This window comes from Ctenopharyngodon idella, chromosome 8, assembly GCF_019924925.1.
Source record: "Ctenopharyngodon idella isolate HZGC_01 chromosome 8, HZGC01, whole genome shotgun sequence".
In the NCBI taxonomy this organism is placed as follows: domain Eukaryota; kingdom Metazoa; phylum Chordata; class Actinopteri; order Cypriniformes; family Xenocyprididae; genus Ctenopharyngodon; species Ctenopharyngodon idella.
The window spans coordinates 27,612,427-27,634,368 of record NC_067227.1 but is presented as its reverse complement, the minus strand read 5'-3'; the positions used below and the strand labels follow the sequence as shown (position 1 = coordinate 27,634,368).

Here is a 21,942-nt window from a genome sequence, read left to right as displayed (position 1 = left end):
AATTATACAGTATATTTTCATGTACCCATCATATAAAGTTAATATACCGGATGAAATATTGAATTCACATTTTTAAAAGATGGAAGTCATACTACTTAGTTTTCTTTTATCACAATTTTACCATTAAATGAACATACAGGGTGAATTTTAAAACATTTCACTACTTTGGTTTGAGCAGATGTTGGAAATGACATGGTTTTGGTGGGAAAACAACAGCATTAACAACAATTCTAAAATATATGCTGAATATATGTTGTAAATATTGCAGTTTAAGGAAATATATAATTCAATTATATATTCAAATTGAATTTGAATTATATTATATATTCAAATTGAATATATTCTGTTTAAAACTTCATATGCAAAATAATATTACAAAATGTACTTCAAGGAAAATACAATTTCCAATCTTAAAATACGTTTTGGGTAAAAGCAAAATGTATTTTTTTTTTAAATATATTTTTGGATAATATAAATATATCTAGAAAAATATTTTTAAAATGTCCAAAAATATGTAAGAAAATATAACTAACTAAAAAGGAATTGAAAATATTCCTTATATTTATGTATTTTAAAATCTATATTAGCAATATATTTTTGGCTGTTTTTGTCTATTTGCTGTTTATTTGGCTGTTTTTGTTTATATGCCAAAAATATGAAACACAACTTTAACAAATTGTATAGCAGAAATATTGATGAGGTGATAATGAGGTTTAGAAAATTTTCCAAGCCAAACTATACACTTTGACATAGAGTCAAATCCATAACCTCAGTGTTCCAAGTGGTGTGATTTACTGGTTGAGCTGACAAAATCTGTTCAAACCAAAATTTGAAAATGTAAAATTCACTTAAATATCAATCAATCAATCAATCCCACGACCTCAGAGTTTCAGTGTCCCGTCTGACACCAATTAAAATGTCCTGAAAATGCCACAGAGGCACAAAATTAGGATGGCTACAAACAACTTTTAAACCACTAGAATGGTATTCAAATGGTGGACATAATTTCTACAGTTTAAAGTGAGCAGCGGGTCAAAACAATGGGTCAAAACACCATAAGCGCTCAGGGTAGTTAATGATAATGATCTTTCAGCACTACATCCGCTAATATTTTTATCTAGAGCCAAACGCGTTTCAAGCCCTTTCCGTTCTGTGCACATTTCTTCTCTCTCCCACGAAAGAAGTAAAGTTCCACATTAAGAGCTGTAGATGGCAAGGTAATTTTAATAACAGCATCAAAAACACGGTAAACAGCAAAATAGATACTTTTACTAAAACGCTGCAAAAAAAAAAAAACGAGAATGCAGCAAATATAATTATTTTTATCTGTCTTATATGACTCAGACTCTAAACCAGGTTAAAGGGTTAGTTCACCCAAAAATGAAAATAAATGTCATTAATTACTCACCCTCATGCCGTTCCATACCCGTCAGACCTTCGTTAATGTTCAGAACGCAAATTGAGATATTTTTGTTGAAATCCGATGGCTCAGTGAGGCCTGCATTAATGTACTAAAAACATATTTAAATCAGTTCATGTGAGTACAGTGGTTCAATATTAATATTAAAAAGCGACGAGAATATTTTGGTGTGCCAAAAAAACAAAATAACGACTTATATAGTGATGGCCGATTTCAAAACACTGTTTCATGAAGCTTCGGAGCGTTATGAATCTTTTGCGTCGAATCAGCGGTTCGGAGCACTAAAGTCACATGATTTCAGCAGTTTGGCGGTTTGACACGCGATCCGAATCATGATCCGACACAAAAGATTCATAACGCTCCGAAGCTTAATGAAGCAGTGTTTTGAAATCGGCCATCACTATATAAGTCATTATTTTGTTTTTTTGGTGCACCAAAAATATTCTTGTCGCTTTATAATATTAATATTGAACCACTGTACTCACATGAACTTATTTAAATATGTTTTTAGTACATTAATGGATCTTGAGAGAGGAAACGTCATTGCTGGCTATGTAGGCCTCACTGAGCCATCGGATTTAAACAAAAATATCTTAATTTGCGTTCCGAAGATCAACGAAGGTCTTACGGGTGTGGAACGGCATGAGGGTGAGTAATAAATTACATTATTTTTGGGTGAACTAACCCTTTAACACACGGCGCCTTTAGACATTTTGCTTTTTTCTCCATACATTTAGCATTATTAATCAGCATATTAAAAGCATTTCATAAAAAACAATGTTATCATTTGGAAAAAACTGAAATTACTAGTCAACTTTTTTCTTTTATTGTGCTCATGATGACAAGTTTTTATTATTAGATAATGTACGTTGTTTGATTTTAGTAGTTTATTACTTTGAGCAAAATATAAAAATGGTCCATACTTTTATTGTGCCATACACATAGGTGTCTAAATGTAAAATATTAATAATAATAATAATAATAATAATAATAACAACCTGATAAAACATCTGAACCAACTTTCTATCTAGTTGGGAGAGATATTTAATTTTTTTTTTTTTGGTAAAATTGGTAAAAATTCTTAGACATCACTGCTTTGGCTCTCCGGGCCGCAGATTCTCATCGTTGATGACTATTTTGAGTGTTTAGGATTATTTCTTTTACAAAGTACTACGGCTGCCCCGATGGAAATGTAGAACTGTTCCAAAAAAGTGTTGTCCGGACCTCTGTTGGTAAGGAAATATAGAGACCAGACCTCTTTAATTGAATATCCCTGCTCTAGAGGGTCATGACACTCCATCTAGTGTAAACCACAGAATGAAAAAAAGTTCCTGGCATCTAAGATGTAATACCAGACAGAGTAAAGTCAGCCATTCTTGTCCCATTGTCTTTCACTGTGAGAGTGTAAATTGATCCAAACACACAATACTGTCCAGAAAATCCACTGACACTTCAAAGGGCCGGGCTCTCAGAGGCCAAAGAGCCATTTCACACCTAATCAAGTCAGCCCTTAATCCGGGCTGGGCCTGTGCAGATAACACACTTTGAAGTAAGGAGGTCCACTGACGGGAAAACTCACAAGTCTGAAAAAAGGATTCCTTCATTCAGGCTCATATGTGCTTATTCCGCTTTGCTTCATGGTTCAAGTTTGTCAGGCTCTGCAGTGTCATCATTGAAATGTCCCTTTTTCTTCAAATTCAAACTGTTCTAAACAAAACTGCAGTTTAATTTCGGCCCTGTTTACACCATGTATTAACATCAGTCACGGGTGATATAATTACACTGGTCAGCCAATCAGGCATGCTTCTCAAACGTGTCTCCTGTGACTACTTATGAAACCAGAGACCTTCCCCTTGACGTATAGTATATTAAACAGATCTTTAGGATGTTAGAGCAGACCACCTCTGAAAAAGTTTTTAATTTGGATCAAATTGTGACACATTATAGCCGTTCAACCCTGTATTTTGTGATCATCGAAGCTGGAATATTAATACAAGATAAATGAGTGCTAATAAATGGTTCAATCTTTAAGAGCCAGACGTGACATCATTTCAAGCTAATTTTCAGTTTAAAACTTTGGCAGTAAACATCTAGTAAATTGCTAAAAAGGTTGATAAACTCCAGGCATCATTTTGCAAATACACATTAATGACGTTTAATATGCAGATTGTGTGGTTAAATCAGAAGAGAGTTGAGTCTCCATTAAAATCAATGGGACCATCTGCAACCCATCAGCGATTTTACACCCTCTAATGTGCTTCAAATTGAACTGTGGCACTGGACATTCAGACTTCCAACACCAGAGAATCAATAAACGGCAGTCATGCCATGAAGAATTGCACAGATAGCATCTGTGACGAACTCTTGTTCGGATTCCAGCTGTGCCATGCACCGCTTTCCAGCCCTTACTTAATAAAGTACCACAACTATCGCAATATATGTGCACTATATACAGAAGTCCGTATATGGCATGTAAATAGTGTGAGCAGTGCAGCCGAGGAGTTTGATAAGCCTAAAATGTCTTCTAAGACTAAATATCTCAGGTGAAGGTTGTGTAGCCAAACAGGGTATCTGTAAAGCGCAGCGAATGGGGCCAGATTTCAAGGGCTTACCCTCTAATTCTCAAGGTTAACATAGGCGTTCTCCTGTTATCTGGACCACATTAATCATTATATGATATGTGAGCTATATTAGGAGAATCATTGTGTGCTTGAGCATTATCACAGAAGTTTAAAAGAGGATTTTTTTTACATTCTTTTTATGAATAAGAGAGGCAAATACAACTGGGATTAACATTGGATTAAGTTTTGTTAGAATCACATGAAAAGGCCATGAATGTTTGAAATACATATTTTGAAGTTATTTATATAATTTATCACTGATTAAGAATAAATGTCTGTTTACACATACTTCACTTAAATGTATTTGGACAACAAGCACATACTGCATGGTGTTTGGGTGTACATTTGGCCATATTAAAACCACAGAAGGTGTAAAACTGCTGGTGGATTGCAGATGGTACCATTAATTTTAATGAACACTCACTTTCTTCTTATTTAGCATCCCAATCTCCATATTATCATTTATATATAGTGTTACATACAGACAGATAGATGACTGTATGACTGAATGTTTCAATAGCTCTTCATAAATAAAGCCAACCTTTTTGTTCCTAAATTAATCTGTGTTGTTGAACGAATTGGTTTAATGATTGATTCAAATCACTTACTCATAAACATTTTGTTACCACCTACTGGCATATCATTTTTACCATAACTGCTTGTGGGAACGTGATATGTCATGATATACATATATGATTAGGCTATGTATAATATATGTAAGCAATAAGGTACAAGAGGCTGTGCTGTATCGTGAATAAGTCACAGCTGAAGGGCATTGTTAGGCACAACACGAAGCAACCCCTTCAGCCGTGACTTTTTCACAATACAGCACTAGCCTCGAGTACCTTATTGCTTTTATAAAACAGTTCCCACACAATACAAATATTAACGCCAAAAATATGTATCAATGCAACTTTCATGAAGTAAACTTTCAATAAAAGCCTTCCTTCCGCCGGAAAAATAGTCCCTGACCGTGAACAGCAACAAAAGTTACATTATTACACCATTAGATGGCGGCAAAGACTGTCTTTATGAGTGTGTCAGTCGGTAGCGAAGACTTTTACATTGAAAAGATTTAATTGATGTGAACACGGAACAAGACGCAACTGACAAATGCTTTGACTAGCGCTGTCAGTCACGGGAAAACCCCTTAACTGTTAAAAGGACAAGATAATACATCGGACATTTAAACAGACTTTTTATTAACATAGGACTGACCTGAAGGAAAATGCTAAATCTGAATGCAGATAATAAACTCGCTCACTCGATCTCTTTCTCACGATACTCTTCTACATAATACAATAAGCTTCAATGAACAATACCAATTGAGAACATACAGTTTACGTTGCCAAGAGTGGTTGCTAAAGGTGTTGTGTAGTAGTGATACACAGAACCGTTGGGTGAAGCGGTCATAGCCGTGTTTTATTGTGAATAAAACACAGCTATTGACCAATCAGAATCAAGGACAGGAACTAACCGTTTTATAAAGGCAAATAAAGGCTCATTATTGTGATTTATTTGGTTTATTAATATAAACGTGCAATTTGTCGACTTATCGCTTAAATGAATGACTACTAGTAGACTAGAATATATATATATATGTGTGTGTGTGTGAGACGCTGAACCACAAAATCAGTCATAAGTCACACGGGTATATTTGTAAATTGTAATAATTATAGAAATTGTAGCAAATTATCGATTTTCCTTTTATGCCAAAAATCATTAGGATATTAAGTAAAGATCATGTTCCATAAAGATATTTTGTAAATTTCCTACCATAAATATATCAAAAATTTATTTTTGTAAGTAATATGCATTGCTAAGGACTTCATTTGGACAGCTTTAAAGGCGATTTTCTCAATATTTAGATTTTTTTGCACCCTCAGATTCCAGATTTTCAAATAGTTGTATCTCGGCGAAATATGGACATCAATGGAAAGCTTATTTATTCAGCTTTCAGATGATGTATAAATCTCAATTTCAAAAAATTGACCCTTATGACTGGTTTTGTGGTCCAGGGTCACACATTGAGTAGTTTGAGCTCTATTCATATGTTTGTAGGTGTATCAGAGTCAAACACATTAACCACAGAGAAAACTGTGAGATAACAGAAACGTCCTGAAGGGCCAAAGTGTTAAGAGAACATGTTAATAAACAAAGGTTTTTAGGCAAATAAAAACACGCCATAGCTTATTCACATATTTGATAAAACATCAGTCCCACTGGGAATGCATTCAGAGCTTGAAGAAAGCCAATTAATTGCATGGAAATTAACGTTCTCTTTGAGAGTGGCCCATGTAATAACCTTAACCCAGAAAAAAAACACACAAACAGCATGCCGTCTGAGAGGTAAATATTTCAACGGAACCACTTCATGTGCCATCCTCTGGCCATGTATAATAGATAAAGCATTTCATTTCACCTGGCCACTTTTAAAAAATAGGAAATTATACAGCAAATAATGCGTTTTCAAGAGTGTTGTGATTACACTTGAAATTTTCAGAAAAGGCCAGCGCAATCTGCACGAGGAATAATGCATTTTTCTTTCTCCGTTGAGACCACCCTTACAATTCCAGCCTGTCTGTAATCATGAGAAATCATTACTCTCTGCTAAGATCAATGCCAGCGAGAAACCGTCAGCCGCTGTGGTGTGCGGCACCCGGCCATTTTGAAAAAACCTAGGGGTAGCGCTAGCTGGCGGAATATAAATAGAGCAACCTCAAGAATCGTTAGACCTCCAGACCTTTAGTGGTCATGCAAAATTCAAACCGTCAAAAATGGAAAAAGAAAAAGAAAGATATGCTGAGACTTTTCCCCCTCTGGCAATAATGTTACTTTCAACTTTCATCACCTTTTAAGATCTGCCATCAAAAACCAACCCCTTTTTTCCCCCCTCCAGAGTTGCTTCTCAAGAGTTACAAGAGGAGAAAAATACAGCAATTAGTGGCGGACCAAAAACGGCAGAGAAGGAACGATTAAGCTGCGGGAGTTTGGGAGTGGGCGTCGGTGCTCTGGCTGAAACTTTTCTGGGATTAAATTGAAATTAGATTGATATATTTCATTCCCCTGCCATGCCAACAAAGTAAGATGCCATCGCTGGTGCAATTTCCTCTCAGATGCTTTGATTGCTGCCTGTGTCAGGCCATCTTTCAAAAAACTTTCTCTTGATGGACTTCCTCGACTGAAGTCTGTCTTTAGAAAAGGAAAAAAAAAAAAAAACGATTCATGAACCGTGCCGAGACTGCTTCTAGGTCTGCTCTAGTTTCTTCAATCGCTCTGGTGGTGCGTTCTAACTCTTACATGGTTAAATAAAAAACAACTAATGTCCAATATGCTGCCTCGGGTTCAAACAAACGCAAAATTCAATCTAGCAACAGAAAATATCATAGTGTACACAGCCTCAAGTCATAACCCATGTGAGAGTTCATGAGAGAGGTAGCAATGCTGAATTGGTGAATGAATCATTCTTTTGACTTTTGACATTCCTTTAGATCTGTACAAACAATTCATTGACCTAGAACAAAAAATACAAATCTGACAAATCTGACTCACTGATATAGTTAACAGCTCACTGGAGAAGACTATCAGTAACTAATGATTCAATGTTTATGTCTTCTGAATCATATAGCTTTAGGAGTTTATGGTACTTTTGCACGTTTGAAAGCTCCAGACCCCATTCATTGCAACTGCATGGACCACATAATATTATATACATTGGTCAAAATATGAAATTTCTATGTTTGTGTTCCATACAACAAAAACATTTGGAAGAACAGGGTGAGCAAATGATGACATATCCCCTTAAAAGCAGCTTAAAGGTCTTGATTAAAAAGGCACATAAAATAATAATCGAAAACAACAGAAATGCATCCGGAGCATTTTTATGGGTCTCCTAAAAATAAAAGCAATTCATTATGTGTCCCAAAAAGCAAAAAGCAAAACACAGAGGAGGACAGCACTACTTATTAAAACGCCTCAGGGGACTCTGGTTTCACAATATTTGAGTTTTGTTTTTGTTTTTTATCTGGAAGTGCATTGTTATTTTTGATGAATAGTACTACAAAAAAGCTTTTGACAGAGGAAAAAAATATTACCTAAAGAAACAAATCAATGCATTCAAGCGCAAAATAATCAGAATTTCTTGAAAAAGTGCTGGGGGGTAATTGTGGAGGAAACAGTATGCAACCTTCGGTGTTAAATGAGCTTTGAAGATCCAAATGTCAGCTGCGCCATATGACAGTGCGAATGAGATCACTAGCTATTAGGAAACCAGAGGTGAGGTGCTGATCGTTGGGAATCAAAAATCGGGTCCATTTTTTTAAAAATGATACTGGAACTGAATGATTTTTTTGACTTTTAGTTCTTTTAATGGGACTTGCTTATCTGTAAGTGGACAAACACTGTACTACACAACTCTTGACATAGCATTTGCTGCACTGTATATATAGTGCCGTGGCAAAAGAAACAAAGATTCTTATGAGCTGTTTTGCCTAAAGGGTTAGTTCACCCAAAAAATGAAATTTCTGTCATTAATTACTCACCCTCATGTCATTCCAAACTCGTAAGACCTTCATTCATCTTCAGAACACAAATTAAAATATTTTTGATGAAATCCGAGGGTTTCTGAAGCACACATAGACAGCAACATCCAGGCACGTGACCAGCTACAGAAAAAAAAAACAGGAAAATCTGGCCACGCCCCTAAGCCACGCCCCCGGCACTTCTTATTTAAAAAAAATATGTAAATATTATCACATTAAAATATATATCTTATATTGTAATAATACTTACTATTGTCCTGTAAACATAAAAAGCAGCATTTAATAATCATGATAATTAATATATTATATCATATAATAAAAGTATTCATATAATTGTTATTATTAAAGTACCTGCCAAAAGTTTGGAAACAATTATTAATAATTTTGAAATAAATCTCTTCTGCTCACCAAGGCTGCATTTATTTAATCAAAAATACAGTAAAAACAGCAATATTCTGAAATATTGTTACAAATAAAAAAATGCTTTCTATTTTAATATATTATAAAATGTAATTTATTCCTGCGATGGCAAAGCAAAGCATTTTTTTTTGCATCATTACACCAGTTTTCAGTGTCACATGATCTTTCAGAAATCATTACAATTTGATTTGATCCTCAAGAAACATTTCTGATTATTATCAATGTTGTGCTGCTTCATATTTTTGTGGAAATCGTGATACATTTTATTTTTCAGGATTCTTTGAAAAATAGAAAGTTCAATGAACAGCATTTATCAAATATATTACATTTATTAAAGCATTTATTAAATAGAAATATTTTGTAACATTTTAAATGTCTTCATTCTTCACACACTTTTCATCACTTTAATGTATGATGAATTAAAGTATTAATTTTGCTCTTTTTTAAATCATACCACAAATACTTGAATGGTATCATTGTTTCCACAAAAATGTTAAGCAGCAAAAACTGCTTTTTAACATTGATAATAATAAATTGTGAATGTTTCTTGAACAGCAAATCAGCATTTCTGAAGGATCACGTGACACAAACTTCTCTTGTAAACAACAACAGAATTATAAACGATTCTAATGATGAATGTTGCGTTCCCAAATGCAAATTAAAGTGTCACAAACACAGTATCATTTACAGTGAATTGAAACTGAAAACACAGTACTGTTATAGCAAACATGCAGCGCGTCAGACTAGCCTATATTTATATAATTACATCATAGCTGTTGCGAATTTTATGATATTAAATTCTCACCACCATTCATAAAAAAGTTACCCCGCGAGTAACACGTTTCAGCGCTGATTCTACTCGCATCTGGCGCTTTGAACCATTTGAACCCTTTTAAGGGACCGTTCATATGTCACGTCTAAAAACTTATGGAAAACGCTGTAGTTTCAGAAAAGGATATATGGATTTCCAGCACCGAAAATCACTTGCAGTAGCTCTGCTTTTAGATTTATTTAAAAATGGGTATCCGTGTACAGCTCTAGGGTGCGTTTCCTGAAAGCGTCGATAGCCAACTATGGTTGTAAGTCCAATTGAACTCTATTGGTAATGATGGAACTTGCAACCATAGTTCACTTCAGGAAAAGCACCCCTGATCAGATATTCCTCCATCTTAGCTGAGCTTTGTCCTGTAGATGGCGCTGTGCAGCGCACGCTCGTGCAGCGCACGCTCGTGCAGCGCTCTCTGGACCATTTTAAACCAGTTCTTTTATATTAATCAGTTAAAATCTATGGAGCCCCGGACATGACATGCAAGAAAAAAAATAGTACGAAATAGTAAATTGTGCGCACGTTTTAGTAAATCGAGGGAACGAAATAGTAAATCGTGCGCACGTTTTGGTAAATCGAGGGAATGAATAAGTAAATCGTGTGCACGTTTTAGTAAATCGAGGGAACGCAATAGTAAATCGTGCGCACGTTTCAGTAAATCGAGGGAACGAATAAGTAAATCATGCGCACGATTTAGCCTACTATTTTTTTTCTACTATTTTATGTCCAGGGCTCCGTAAAAATCAGACTTGACTGGTTTGAATCAGTCTAACACTATGGCTGCGTTCCACTCCACTTTTAGACACGCATTCACGAACTTCCCAAAGCACTTCCCCTTGGGGGAATCCTTGCCGCCATTTTGACGTGTGCTCCACTTCATGAAGTGGACAAGGGAAGCTTATATGGACAGACCCTCGCTCCCTCGATTTTGACCGAGGGATATCGCGTTTAATTTACCCCACCACAAACAACTCTATGATATATATATATATTTTTTTTTTTAAAATATCTAAAACAACCCAAACACACCTATATACATATAGAATGCTGCATTAAACAGTTTCGTAAGGGAAAAAAACGAAAATAATAAATCAACTCCATAGCAGATTCCAAGTGATCAAGGGCTTAGGACATTTCTAATACAGCCCATTGCACGAGTTCGGCCAGTAGTGGGCACTTGTGCAACGTAAGCAGTGACGTACATCCGAGTCAACGAGATTGAGGGAACGCAGCCCATGTCTACACCAGACATGACCGTTGTCGCATGCGTCGCAACAGCTAAAGACTGTCTACACTTGACGCAGCAAAGCGCCCGTTGCAAAGCATTTTGTTCTTCCTGTCAGTACGTCATCAATGGAATGAGGCATCAGTTTACTGTTGGAGATGTTGATGTAGACAACATCACTGATTATAACTGGTTCTATTGTCTTTTGTCGTGTCGCATCACGCCGCTCGCTTCCGGTGTAGACACGGTGTGACTGACTGAATGAATCAATAAAATGAATCATTTTAAAGACAAGTCAAGTTATGTGAGGTAAATCTGAACAGACTGTGCCTGAAAATTATCTATAGAAATTCCTTTAAACACAGTCATTGTATAATTCACAAACTCGGCATGGATGTTTTCAAGTGTCAAAACAGTTAATCACAGTTCATTCAAATAAAAACAACAGGGCGTATGACAGGTGTTAGTTTTTCAAGTTGATGGAATGTGTGAGGACGTGAAGTTCATGTCACTTCACTTTTCTGTTTCCTCACTTCTGAGTAGACATTGACATTCTGTTCACAAGCTTCCAACAGTGGTTCACATCACCCTGCCTCATGTCACACTTTTTTTTTTGTGTGTGCAACCAGTACACTGAGAGAAAGACTTTTTGGGGTGAAGATTATGTAGTAGATCGTGTTAAGCTGATGAAAACATACAAACCGAAACAAGCGCCCAGGACTGTAATTCTCTGCCTCTTTGCTGTTGGTCAATTTAACAGAGTATTTAGGAAAGTGGTGTTCAGGAACACGTTTTGGGGGGCGGAATGCATCTGTGTGCTGACGGAGGTAGAACAGGGACATTATTCCAGACATGGCTGACAGCCACAGCTGCCTTCCAGATGTTTATACATCTGATTACTGCATAAATGAAGTATCTGCTCCAATTAACCACAGTTTGCCATCGTTATTTGTAGTTTCAGAAGATTCTAGCTTTTTTCATTACCCCCATTTGCCCTTTCTCCCCCTGATCCTCTCTGCCTGTCTTTCTTTCGATTTCTATATGTATATGAGAGCAGAAATTGAACTGATCTCATTTAAAAAGATAGTTCCGAATTTAAAAATGTAAAACGGTGTGGTTATTTTCAGCTTTTAAGCTTAGAAAGCAACACAAAAGCACCATAAAACTGGTTTATATGACTAGCAAGGAATGATTCTAATGAGCCGGTTCTTGTAAATCAGTCTTAAACAAATGGATTTGAATCAATGTAAAGACTCAATATAAACGTATGCTTCTTAAAAGAGTCAGTCTTTAACATGCAATTACTGAATTCAATCAGTGTGAACAGATGATGAGCAGTTCTTTTAACTGAACCATTTAAAAAAAAACTCAAAAATCAGATCAAATATGAATCCATGTAAAGACTCAACACATCATATGATTCTTATGAATGAATCGGGCCAAAAAACAGTCATAAACAAATGAGTTATTGTTCGGAATCAGTGTAAATACTAATTGCAAATGAATGATGCTTCTGGGCCAGGCCTTTTACACTGAATTGGATAAAAAGATTCAAAATGAGTATTGAACAGTTAAATTATTGATCTGAATCCGCAAACATATGATTTTTATGAGAAAAATCTATTAAATTAATTTTTAAAAAGACTCAAAATTTGAACAGTCTTGTGTTATCTGTCTTAATCAGTGTAATTATCATACTGTGAATGAATGATTCTTTAGAGCCAGGTCTTTTATATAAATTGGTTAGAAAGACAAAAAAAAAAAAAAAAAAAAAAAAAAAAAATCAGTCTTGAACATGCACTATATTGGTTTGAATTAGATCAAAGGACTAAGAAAAGGACTAAACAACACAATTTTCTGGTGCTTTTAATTTTTTTTTTATGTTCATTTCAGAGCTTGACACACTATGAACTGTTGTTGTATAAAAAGAGCTACATAAAAATCCTTCAAAATGTTCTTCTTTTTTCTTTAACGGAAAAAAAATAACACCATGTGGGTTTGGAACGACATGAGGTTGAGTAAATACTGACAGAATTTCATTTCTGGCTGAACTATTCCTTTAATAAAACACCAGAGACTAAGCGTTTGGGGAGGCGGAGAGAGGACAGCTCATTCCACCGCTAACTGGGAATGTCCATGGCAGGGATTGTGTGCATGTCCGAGCATGTGAAATTACAACCCCCTCCCCCAGCACCCCTCTCCGTGACCCGCCTGAACTCAGCCTGATCTACTCCGGTACCAGCAGAAAAGCCCCACATCCTCATCAAAAACCGCTGGAGGCTGCAGATGATGAATAGGGGCGCTGGATCTATTAATTCAGTGTAACAGTTCCTTTCTGCCTCTTCAGATTCCCAGCACTCCCGGCACGCTTAGCAGTGCTAAGCTAATGCTCTCGCAGCCACAAAGCAGCTTTGACTGTAATCAGGGAATACAATATGTCACCCTTTTCAACACCATGTATGTTATCCAGTGAGAGCAAATTTGAAAATACATGTCCTGGAACGAAGGCAACTGTGTGTCTGTGTTCATAACACAAGGACAACTCTGTGGCGTCCTGTCCTCTCCACCTCTATCACTGACCTTAACGAAACACATTCAGCGACTGATGACCATAAAGACGATGTGTCATCAAATATCTTCTTTCCTTTTACTGCAGATGTCAGCCTGGCCCCCACTGTGTCTTTATCAGGATGCTCAAAATCTTAGTAACACCATCTGTTATTTGAAATATCTTCTTTCATTGCAATAGCCTTGCATAGACAAAGCTGGACTTACATAAAGCTTGTGATGTTCCCCAAGTATTGTTCAAAGAATCTTCTCGGAGGACACAGAACAAATGAGGATACGGTGGTAACAGCGTTCTTTCAATTATTCATTATCAGATACGTTTCACATAGTCCAATCAGTTAGTCTTACAAATAATGGCAGTAAATTAAATTAAATTAAAACAAAGTGTTGTTTTCTGTTTCATACGCCTAAAGGATTGAACGTGTTGAATAGATCTGAAGCCACTTGTTTAGAAGAAGGATGTTATCCAACAACAACCATACAAAGTCATCCCTGTGAACTGATTAGACTATTCTTACTTTGAAGCAATCGCAGTGTTCCATTATAATTGCAATTTCACAAAGTGGGCTGTCTTTAATAATGGTGATGGAAAAACACTGTTCAAGTTATTAAATACCTGTCATATTTGCAGTGTGCGGCATTATCAGAACCTCATATCACTGTTGTGAGTAATATTGCACAGGCAAAAATTAATGTTCACATCCCGAAAGTGTTGATATTGTAAACTAAAATGAAAACTATTAAAAACATTTTTAACTAATTGAAATAGAGCTGAAATAAAATAAAAAAATATATATATAAATATTAGATGAAAAACTTTAAAACTGAATGGCCAAGCGCCAAATGTGAGTTGAAATTGGCATTGGCGAGTATATGAAACGGTGTCACGTAACATTTTTATGAATTCTAACAATGCATGAACGTGAACGACGCTCAGGACAGTTGACGGGCCAGCACTGTATCGTCACGAAAGTTTAAGCCTTGACAATTTAAATATTCAAGTGCAAGAAGATATTCGTTATTCGTGTGTGGAAACTTTTGTGTGCACAAAGAACCGAAGCGCACACCCAGAAAGCCGCGAATCAGCCTTCAGACGGCGTGCGTGTTCACTCTTAAAGTGACAGCAGCCTATTATGCCTGCTGCTGTCTGTTTTTAATGTTAATCAAACAACAAAGGACAAAGAAAAAATTACCCACTGCTCTTGACTGAATAACTTTCGTAACTTCAATAAGGATTAATTAATAAGGATGTTTATTTTATACAGTGAGGACTATGCAGTGCTATTTTACATTTACTTTATTATTTATATTAGATAGGCTAGTAGTTTTAGCTGTGGTATCGAAATTGGAATAGAGAATTGTGAATTCTGGTCTAAAATTATGGTGTCCAAAAAACTACCTTGTTTCATGGCCGGTAAAAATAATTTGGCCTGTACATTTTCAAGTTACTGGCCATTGGCAGGTGTGGCAAAAAATTTGTTTTAAAGGTGCAGTGTAGGGGTGTCACCGAATACGGATTTACATAGTCGAATCAGATTTGAATCAGATTGCCTCAGATTGGGGGGGCGGGGACTGTAAGCACAAACTCTAAAGGGCCAAAGGAGTATAGGCTACTTTCAAAGGCTCGCGCGCTCAACTGTGCACGAGATGAAGTGGGACATGGAAAATGAAGTAAGGCCTATACCCGGGTATAAGACAACTTAAGACAACTTTTATTTTATTTTCAGAGTGATCAATAAATAAATTAAAATTAAAGAAATTATTAAAATAACGAAAGTATAGCCAGAATTGTCAACTTTGTCTTTTTAACTGCAGAGACAATAAATGCTAAACTGGAGTGGCAGTCTTTTAAGCTAAACATTCACAGCATCCAAAAATCAAATTCGAACCGGCTGAAATGTTTTGAAATCACTTGTAGGCCTACCTGTTCGGAAAAAAATCCAGTCTTTCAGACGATCTGCCTGTGTCTGTTTGAGTCTTTTCAAATAGCGTGCTAGTTAACTCGTTAACACTGGCCGGCAGAAGTGCGCTGCAATGTTTGTCATTGTTGAGTGGACATGAGCTGTTGACACAACTTGCATCTTACTTTTATTTGGATCTTTTACCATTTCAAAGTGCATCCAATTCTACTTTTTAGATTTTCTTATCCCAGACATTGTTAAAGATTTAATCCCTGCCGCCAAGATGCTCCTCTGTCGGTCACGGATCATGGAAAGTGAAACTTAAATCTGTCACAGGGGTGGTTGGATTTATTCACGCAAATTAAAAATATTTATTAAAAGATTCTTTCTTTTCACATTTTTATTTAGGCCTATTGCATTATCATAATAGGCTGTATATTAACTTACTGGGAGAAAATCGGTAGGTCTATGTAAAATCAGATATTGAACACCCCCATATCTCTTTTCATAACACCTCTGCGAAGATTCGACTGTGAGATTGGTAGTCGAATCAGGCTCCTCCTATCGAAGCATCGAATCGTCGACTATTCAGGGTCACCCCTAGTGCAGTGTGTAAATTTTAGCCGCATCTAGTTGTGAGGTTGCGAACTGCAACCAACAGCAGCTCACCCCTCCCTTTCGAAGCAAAATAGAGAAGCTACGGTGGCCGTCTGGCTGACACAAGTCAAAGATGTTGTCGTCTGAGACAGCAGAGAGTACGTTAGCCAGTCAAGCAATGGGGTTTCTTCTTAATTCTAACAAAGAACGGCCTCTGCTTCTAATAAACCAGACGACTACTACTACTACTACGACTACTACTTCTTCTTCGTGACGATGCAAGCTGCCTCTAAAAACACAAACAATTTAGAAGAAGAACAACATAGCGATGAAACACGCTCTGTAGAGTGTTTGTCCGTTTAGGGCTGCTGTAGAAACGTGCCGGCGCATAATGGCGACTTGACATGGAGGGGGATCCGCAGTGTATGTAGATATAAAAGGCTCTAAGGTAAGTAAAAATATAAATAAATATAACGGTTCATTATGTATGGTCTTTATACACCGCTGAAAACATAGTTATGTATATTATATTGCATTTCTGTCAATAGATACTCCTAAATTTTACATATTGCTCCTTTAAAAAAGACAAAAGCATATAACCAAATTACAAGTAAAATTCAGTGTTATTTACTGAAAGTAAACATATCATTTAAAACTACCACAAAAGGATTATGAGTAGGGCTGTGACGGTAGGCATGACAACCGCGCCACCGCGGTGGTGAAGTTGCCACCGCAGTCGTGGAGTGTCACCGGCGGTAGTGTGACGTAAATATATATATATAATCTCAAAGGTCGCGTTAACCAAAAATTTTCCGTTATTTACAGAATTGTTTTTAGCAGTGACGGAAAAAATTTGCAGCCCGTCCGTCATTTTGACAGATTACTGAGGCTGAAGTTGCTTGTAACTGTAATTCCCACCCCTGTCCATTTGGTGGTGAGTGTGCTCCAGTGTGTCAGTAGAGCGCGAGTTCAGTCTCCAGAATAAAATGAAAACGATGCGTTTGATTACACGCACCCAGTTTAAGTCCATTTTATAATAATAAAGTTATAATACTTATACTTACATAATTAAGTTTCTAATCCAGTTCATTTTGTTTTAAATGGTTCCTTTTGTTATTTTTCTTGCTGACTATAAGTTTATGGTCAATGGCTGGCTTTTCTGAGGTATAATGTTACGTGACATTGTTTGCAACACTGATTGAAGTAACGTGATACAGATTTCGGTAAGCTACTGTATCTTTCAACATATTTTTTGATTTTCATTCATGTTTATTTCGTTCTGTACTGTAGTAAAGAGGAAAGGATGATCGCATTCACTCACGATCCTCAACAAGTGTTCAAGATGAAAAGTGACGCAGTCTTTGATCAACTTTCTTTTCGTAATATAAATAAATGCATAGCCAATGCCTATTCGCTTATCCTGTAAGTTCGTGAATAAAAATGAAAATGTGGACGAAATCAGAAGCTATTAAATGTCTTATCATTAAAATATAAAAATTAAAATGACGGGTAATGATTGATTATGATGGATTTTTTTACGGTCCTGTCCATCAAAATGACGGCGAAACGCAAGTCTAACGCAACCTCTGATACATATATATATATATATATATATATATATATATATAAAACCAACCCGGACCCCACCACTGCAACACCGGCAGTTGTTGGTGATTTCCCACTGCGGTAGTAAAAAATTGCCACCGTCACAGCCCTAATTATAAGAGCAAAGAAAGTCTGTCAAAAGGGACAAAACAAGAAGAAAGCACATGCTAAAAGTTATTTTTCCATGATATCTCAACATCAGCACTGTTAATGAACTCCAATTGTAATGCAATCACATGGCATAAAAGCCACAATGAAAGTCACAATAAACTTAGTAAAAGTTCTATATCTGCATCTCTTTAGAACACAGAGGACAATTTCTTCTTAATAAATAAAACGTCATGATAAATGATCCCGTCGACTTTGCAGTCAATACAAGATTCTGATATATCATACTGCTATAATTTAAAATATCATTTATATATTTTAAATATATATATATATATATATATATATAATTATTCAAAATTATTATTATAGTCCACAATTAAACAGGCTTCTCTGTTAAGAACAGAGCAGCAGCTTGGACAGACTTCCAGTATCAGACTTCTGCTTATAAGCCACAATCTAATCCTGTTTACTTTCAATAAACCTTGCTGACCTGTTGCTGAACTATGACATCAACTCCGAGATGAGCTTCAAAGAACGGAACAATCCAAGACCACATCACATCGTCAACAATTACATCGAGATAGCTCAAATAATAAAATTATTCATAACAACTGAAGAAGTCACTCACATTAAAATAAAAAAAAAACTGTCTACAGCAGAAGCGCCCTTCTGTGACACATTTTGCAGAGTACTCTACACTTTTCTGCTTGTCAGATTCTTTTAAACGCATATAGTGTTGCATAAACTGGAATCTTTACCGGTTGACACATTTATATCGTTGCATGATATATATACTGCCAGTTCTATGTCTTATCTTTATTTTTATTCAAAAGACCATGAAATTAAAACTCTTCTGCATGCGTCGAATGAGGAGGTAACGCTCTCGGAAAAGATAGTTTGCTCTGTCTATTTTGTATGCAGCTGCTGTAATGAACTGTACACTTGTGAAACATCGGTTTGAAGCGTGTTTGTGCATGCGAATGCGTTCATGCACATATCTGTGACCTGCTTACTAATGCGTGGGAGCGTACGCTTAACAAGTCAATGCCTAATGGAGTGACTCATTACTAGTGATTTTCATTCCAACGGCTGTTCAGTTAATTCAGATATATTTAGCAAAAAAAAAAAAAAAACAGCTCAGAGGTGACCGGAAACAACCTCCGAATATCGCACCGCCATACTGTATGATGCTGACTTGTGAACTGACACTTGAGCGACTCACCGTCCATCCGCCTCCATCAGTAGTCATGTCACAGAAGACCTGGAAGCCTGCTGGGTAATGTGTGGGGAACACGGAGTAGATACCATCCTCTCTTTGCCCGCTGGCATAGATGTCACTGCAGTCCCTGGGTCTGGAACCTGGAAGAAGATAGGACATGCTAGCATTATCAATCCACATTACGTGGAAAGCCATAACTGCATCCGTTTTTTCATTTTTTTGAGAAGCCTGTTCAAGGTACCGTATGAAAAAAAGACAGCTTTCAGACTTCAAATCTGTCATCTTGCACATGCTGTCTAAGCAGTGGCATGTCTCTTTCACACTGCTAGAAAGCTTATGAGGGAATAGGTGTGAAACCATTCTAGGGCTCATTAGGGCTGGCTGGAGAGTTGAGAATGTGTTACTAATGAGGAGTTTTTTTTACCCTCTCCAGCGGCGCAGCCCTTGGGCCGGACGCTGCGCACCGGAGCCCTCTGCAGATCTGCCTTGAGACGGCTCTTGATGTTTCCGGTTTCCTTCTGCATGGAGCTGAGCGCGTCGCTCACAGAGTTCACCACTTTCACCATGTTGATCTGACTCTCTGACAGCAGCTGGAGAGAGAAAGCAAGGGGAAGTTTGAGGGACAGAGGATAACACAAATGATCCGTTTCTTTTACTGAATCTCACAGAGATCTTTAAGACTCACATACTTATGTTTGAATCAGCCTGACGAATACTTTAGAGCACTAAAATGTTTGAGGCACAGTTGCCACATTTGATTTGATTGATTTGCAAAAAGAGCTTTGTGAAACTTTTCATATGGCAAATAAGATATAAACATTTAAATGGTTTTTTAATTATTTTTAATTATTTTATTATTAAAATGAAAATGACCAATTTTTATTACAATATTTACTGTTTATATATATTGTTTTATATAAAATATATATTTTTAATGTTTAAAAAATTCTAAAATATAAAGTTTGGTGGAGGGGGGATTATGGTGTGGGGTTGTTTTTCAAGGGTTGGGCTTGGCCCCTTAGTTCCAGTGAAAGGAACTCTTAATGCTTCAGCATACCAAGACATTCTGGACAATTTCATGCTCCCAACTTTATGGAAACAATTTGGGGATGGCCCCTTCCTGTTCCAACATGACTGCGCACCAGTGCACAAAGCAAGGTCCATAAAGACGTGGATGAGTGAGTTTGGTGTGGAGGAACTTGACTGGCCTGCACAGAGTCCTGACCTCAACCCGACAGAACACTTTTGGGATGAATTAAAGCAGAGACTGTGAGCCAGACCTTCTCGCCAACATCAGTGCCTGACCTCACAAATGCGCTTCCAGAAGAATGGTTAAAAATTCCCATAAACACACTCCTAAACCTTGTGGAAAGCCTTCTTAGAAGAGTTGAAGCTGTTATAGCTGCAAAGGGTGGGCCAACTCCATATTAAACCCTACGGATTAAGAATGGGATGTGATTAAAGTTCATGTGCACGTAAAGGCAGGCGTCCCAAAACTTCTGGCAATATAGTGTGTGTATATATATATATATATATATATATATATATATATATATATAATTTATATATAATTCCTTACATTTATATAGCGCTTTTCTGGGTACTCAAAGCGCTTTTACATACGGAAGGAGGAATCTCCTCAACCACCACCAATGTGCAGCATCCACCCGGATGATGCCACGGCAGCCATACTGCGCCAGAACACCCACCACACACCAGCTTATTGGTGGAGAGGAGACAGAGTGATGAAGCCAATCAGTATATGGGGATGATTAGGAGGCCATAATGGACAGAGGCCAATGGGCAAATTTGGCCAGGATGTCAGGGTAACACCCCTACTCTTTTCAAAGGACATCCTGGGATTTTTAACGACCACAGAAAGACGGTGCTTTTTGACAGTATAGTGTCCCCATCACTATACTGGGGTGTTAGGACCCACACAGGCCACAGGGTGAGCACCCCCTGCTGGCCTCACTAACACCATATGCCCCCGGGAACACGGGTGAGGCCATGTTGGGCTGCTTTAGAGAAGAGGAAGAGTTGTTGTAGAGTGTTGTTACCATACGAGGGGCAATTCAATGATGGATTTGCACAAAAGATCAACATGACGGCACATGCTAGTCGATGAGTTGAATCAACTCCACAGCAACTACATAAATTTATCCACTAACCATTCAGAAATGTCCAGTTGCATTCTAAAAGTTGTAACTTCTTCCTGAGTCTCTCCATCAGTGTCCAAATCCGGTTTGAACAAAGTAAGGCTGAACAACGTTACTGACATTCATCATTTTGGCTGTGTGAGATTCTCCAGCTTTGTTGTCGTTGAGCAACTGAATTACGAGCTGTTAAAGCTCCGCCCTCTTTTGGAAAGTGGGCCGGGAGCAGCAGCTCATTTGCTTTTAAAGGGACACATACAAAAATGGCGTGTTTTTGCTCATACCCAAATAGGGGCAAATTTGACAAGCTATAATAAATGATCTGTGGGGTATTTTGAGCTGAAATGTCACAGACACATTCTGGGGACACCAGAGACTTATATTACATCTTGTGAAAAGGGGCATAACAGGTCCTCTTTTAGATTTTTAAATGTTTTTGAAAGAAGTCTCTTATGCTCACCAAGGTTGCATTTATTTATATAAAAAATACAGTAATATTGTGAAATATTACAATTTAAAAAAAAAAACTGTTTTCTATTTTAATATATTTTAAAATGTAATTAATTTTTGTGTAACAAAACCAAATTATCAGCATCATTACTAAAGTCTTCAGTGTCACATGATCCTTCAGAAATCATTGCTGATTTGCTGCTCAAGAAACATTTCTTATTATTATCAATGTTGAAAAACATTTTTGCTGCTTAATATTTTTGTATAAAAATTTCTTGCCGC

The 21,942-nt window shown here is 36.9% G+C and overlaps 1 protein-coding gene across 7 annotated transcripts in view; it reads right to left on the bottom strand.

Annotated features, from left to right (window-relative positions):
* Positions 1-21,942, bottom strand: part of fibcd1a (fibrinogen C domain containing 1a) — a 127,432-nt gene that overhangs the window by 55,502 nt on the left and 49,988 nt on the right. For all 7 annotated transcript variants that reach the window (XM_051903006.1, XM_051903010.1, XM_051903005.1 and 4 more), the window contains 2 exons: positions 19,479-19,644; positions 19,058-19,194 (listed from right to left, as the gene is read on the bottom strand). In XM_051903006.1, the coding sequence (XP_051758966.1) occupies positions 19,058-19,194; positions 19,479-19,644 (303 nt within the window). The remainder of the gene's footprint in view (positions 1-19,057; positions 19,195-19,478; positions 19,645-21,942) is intronic.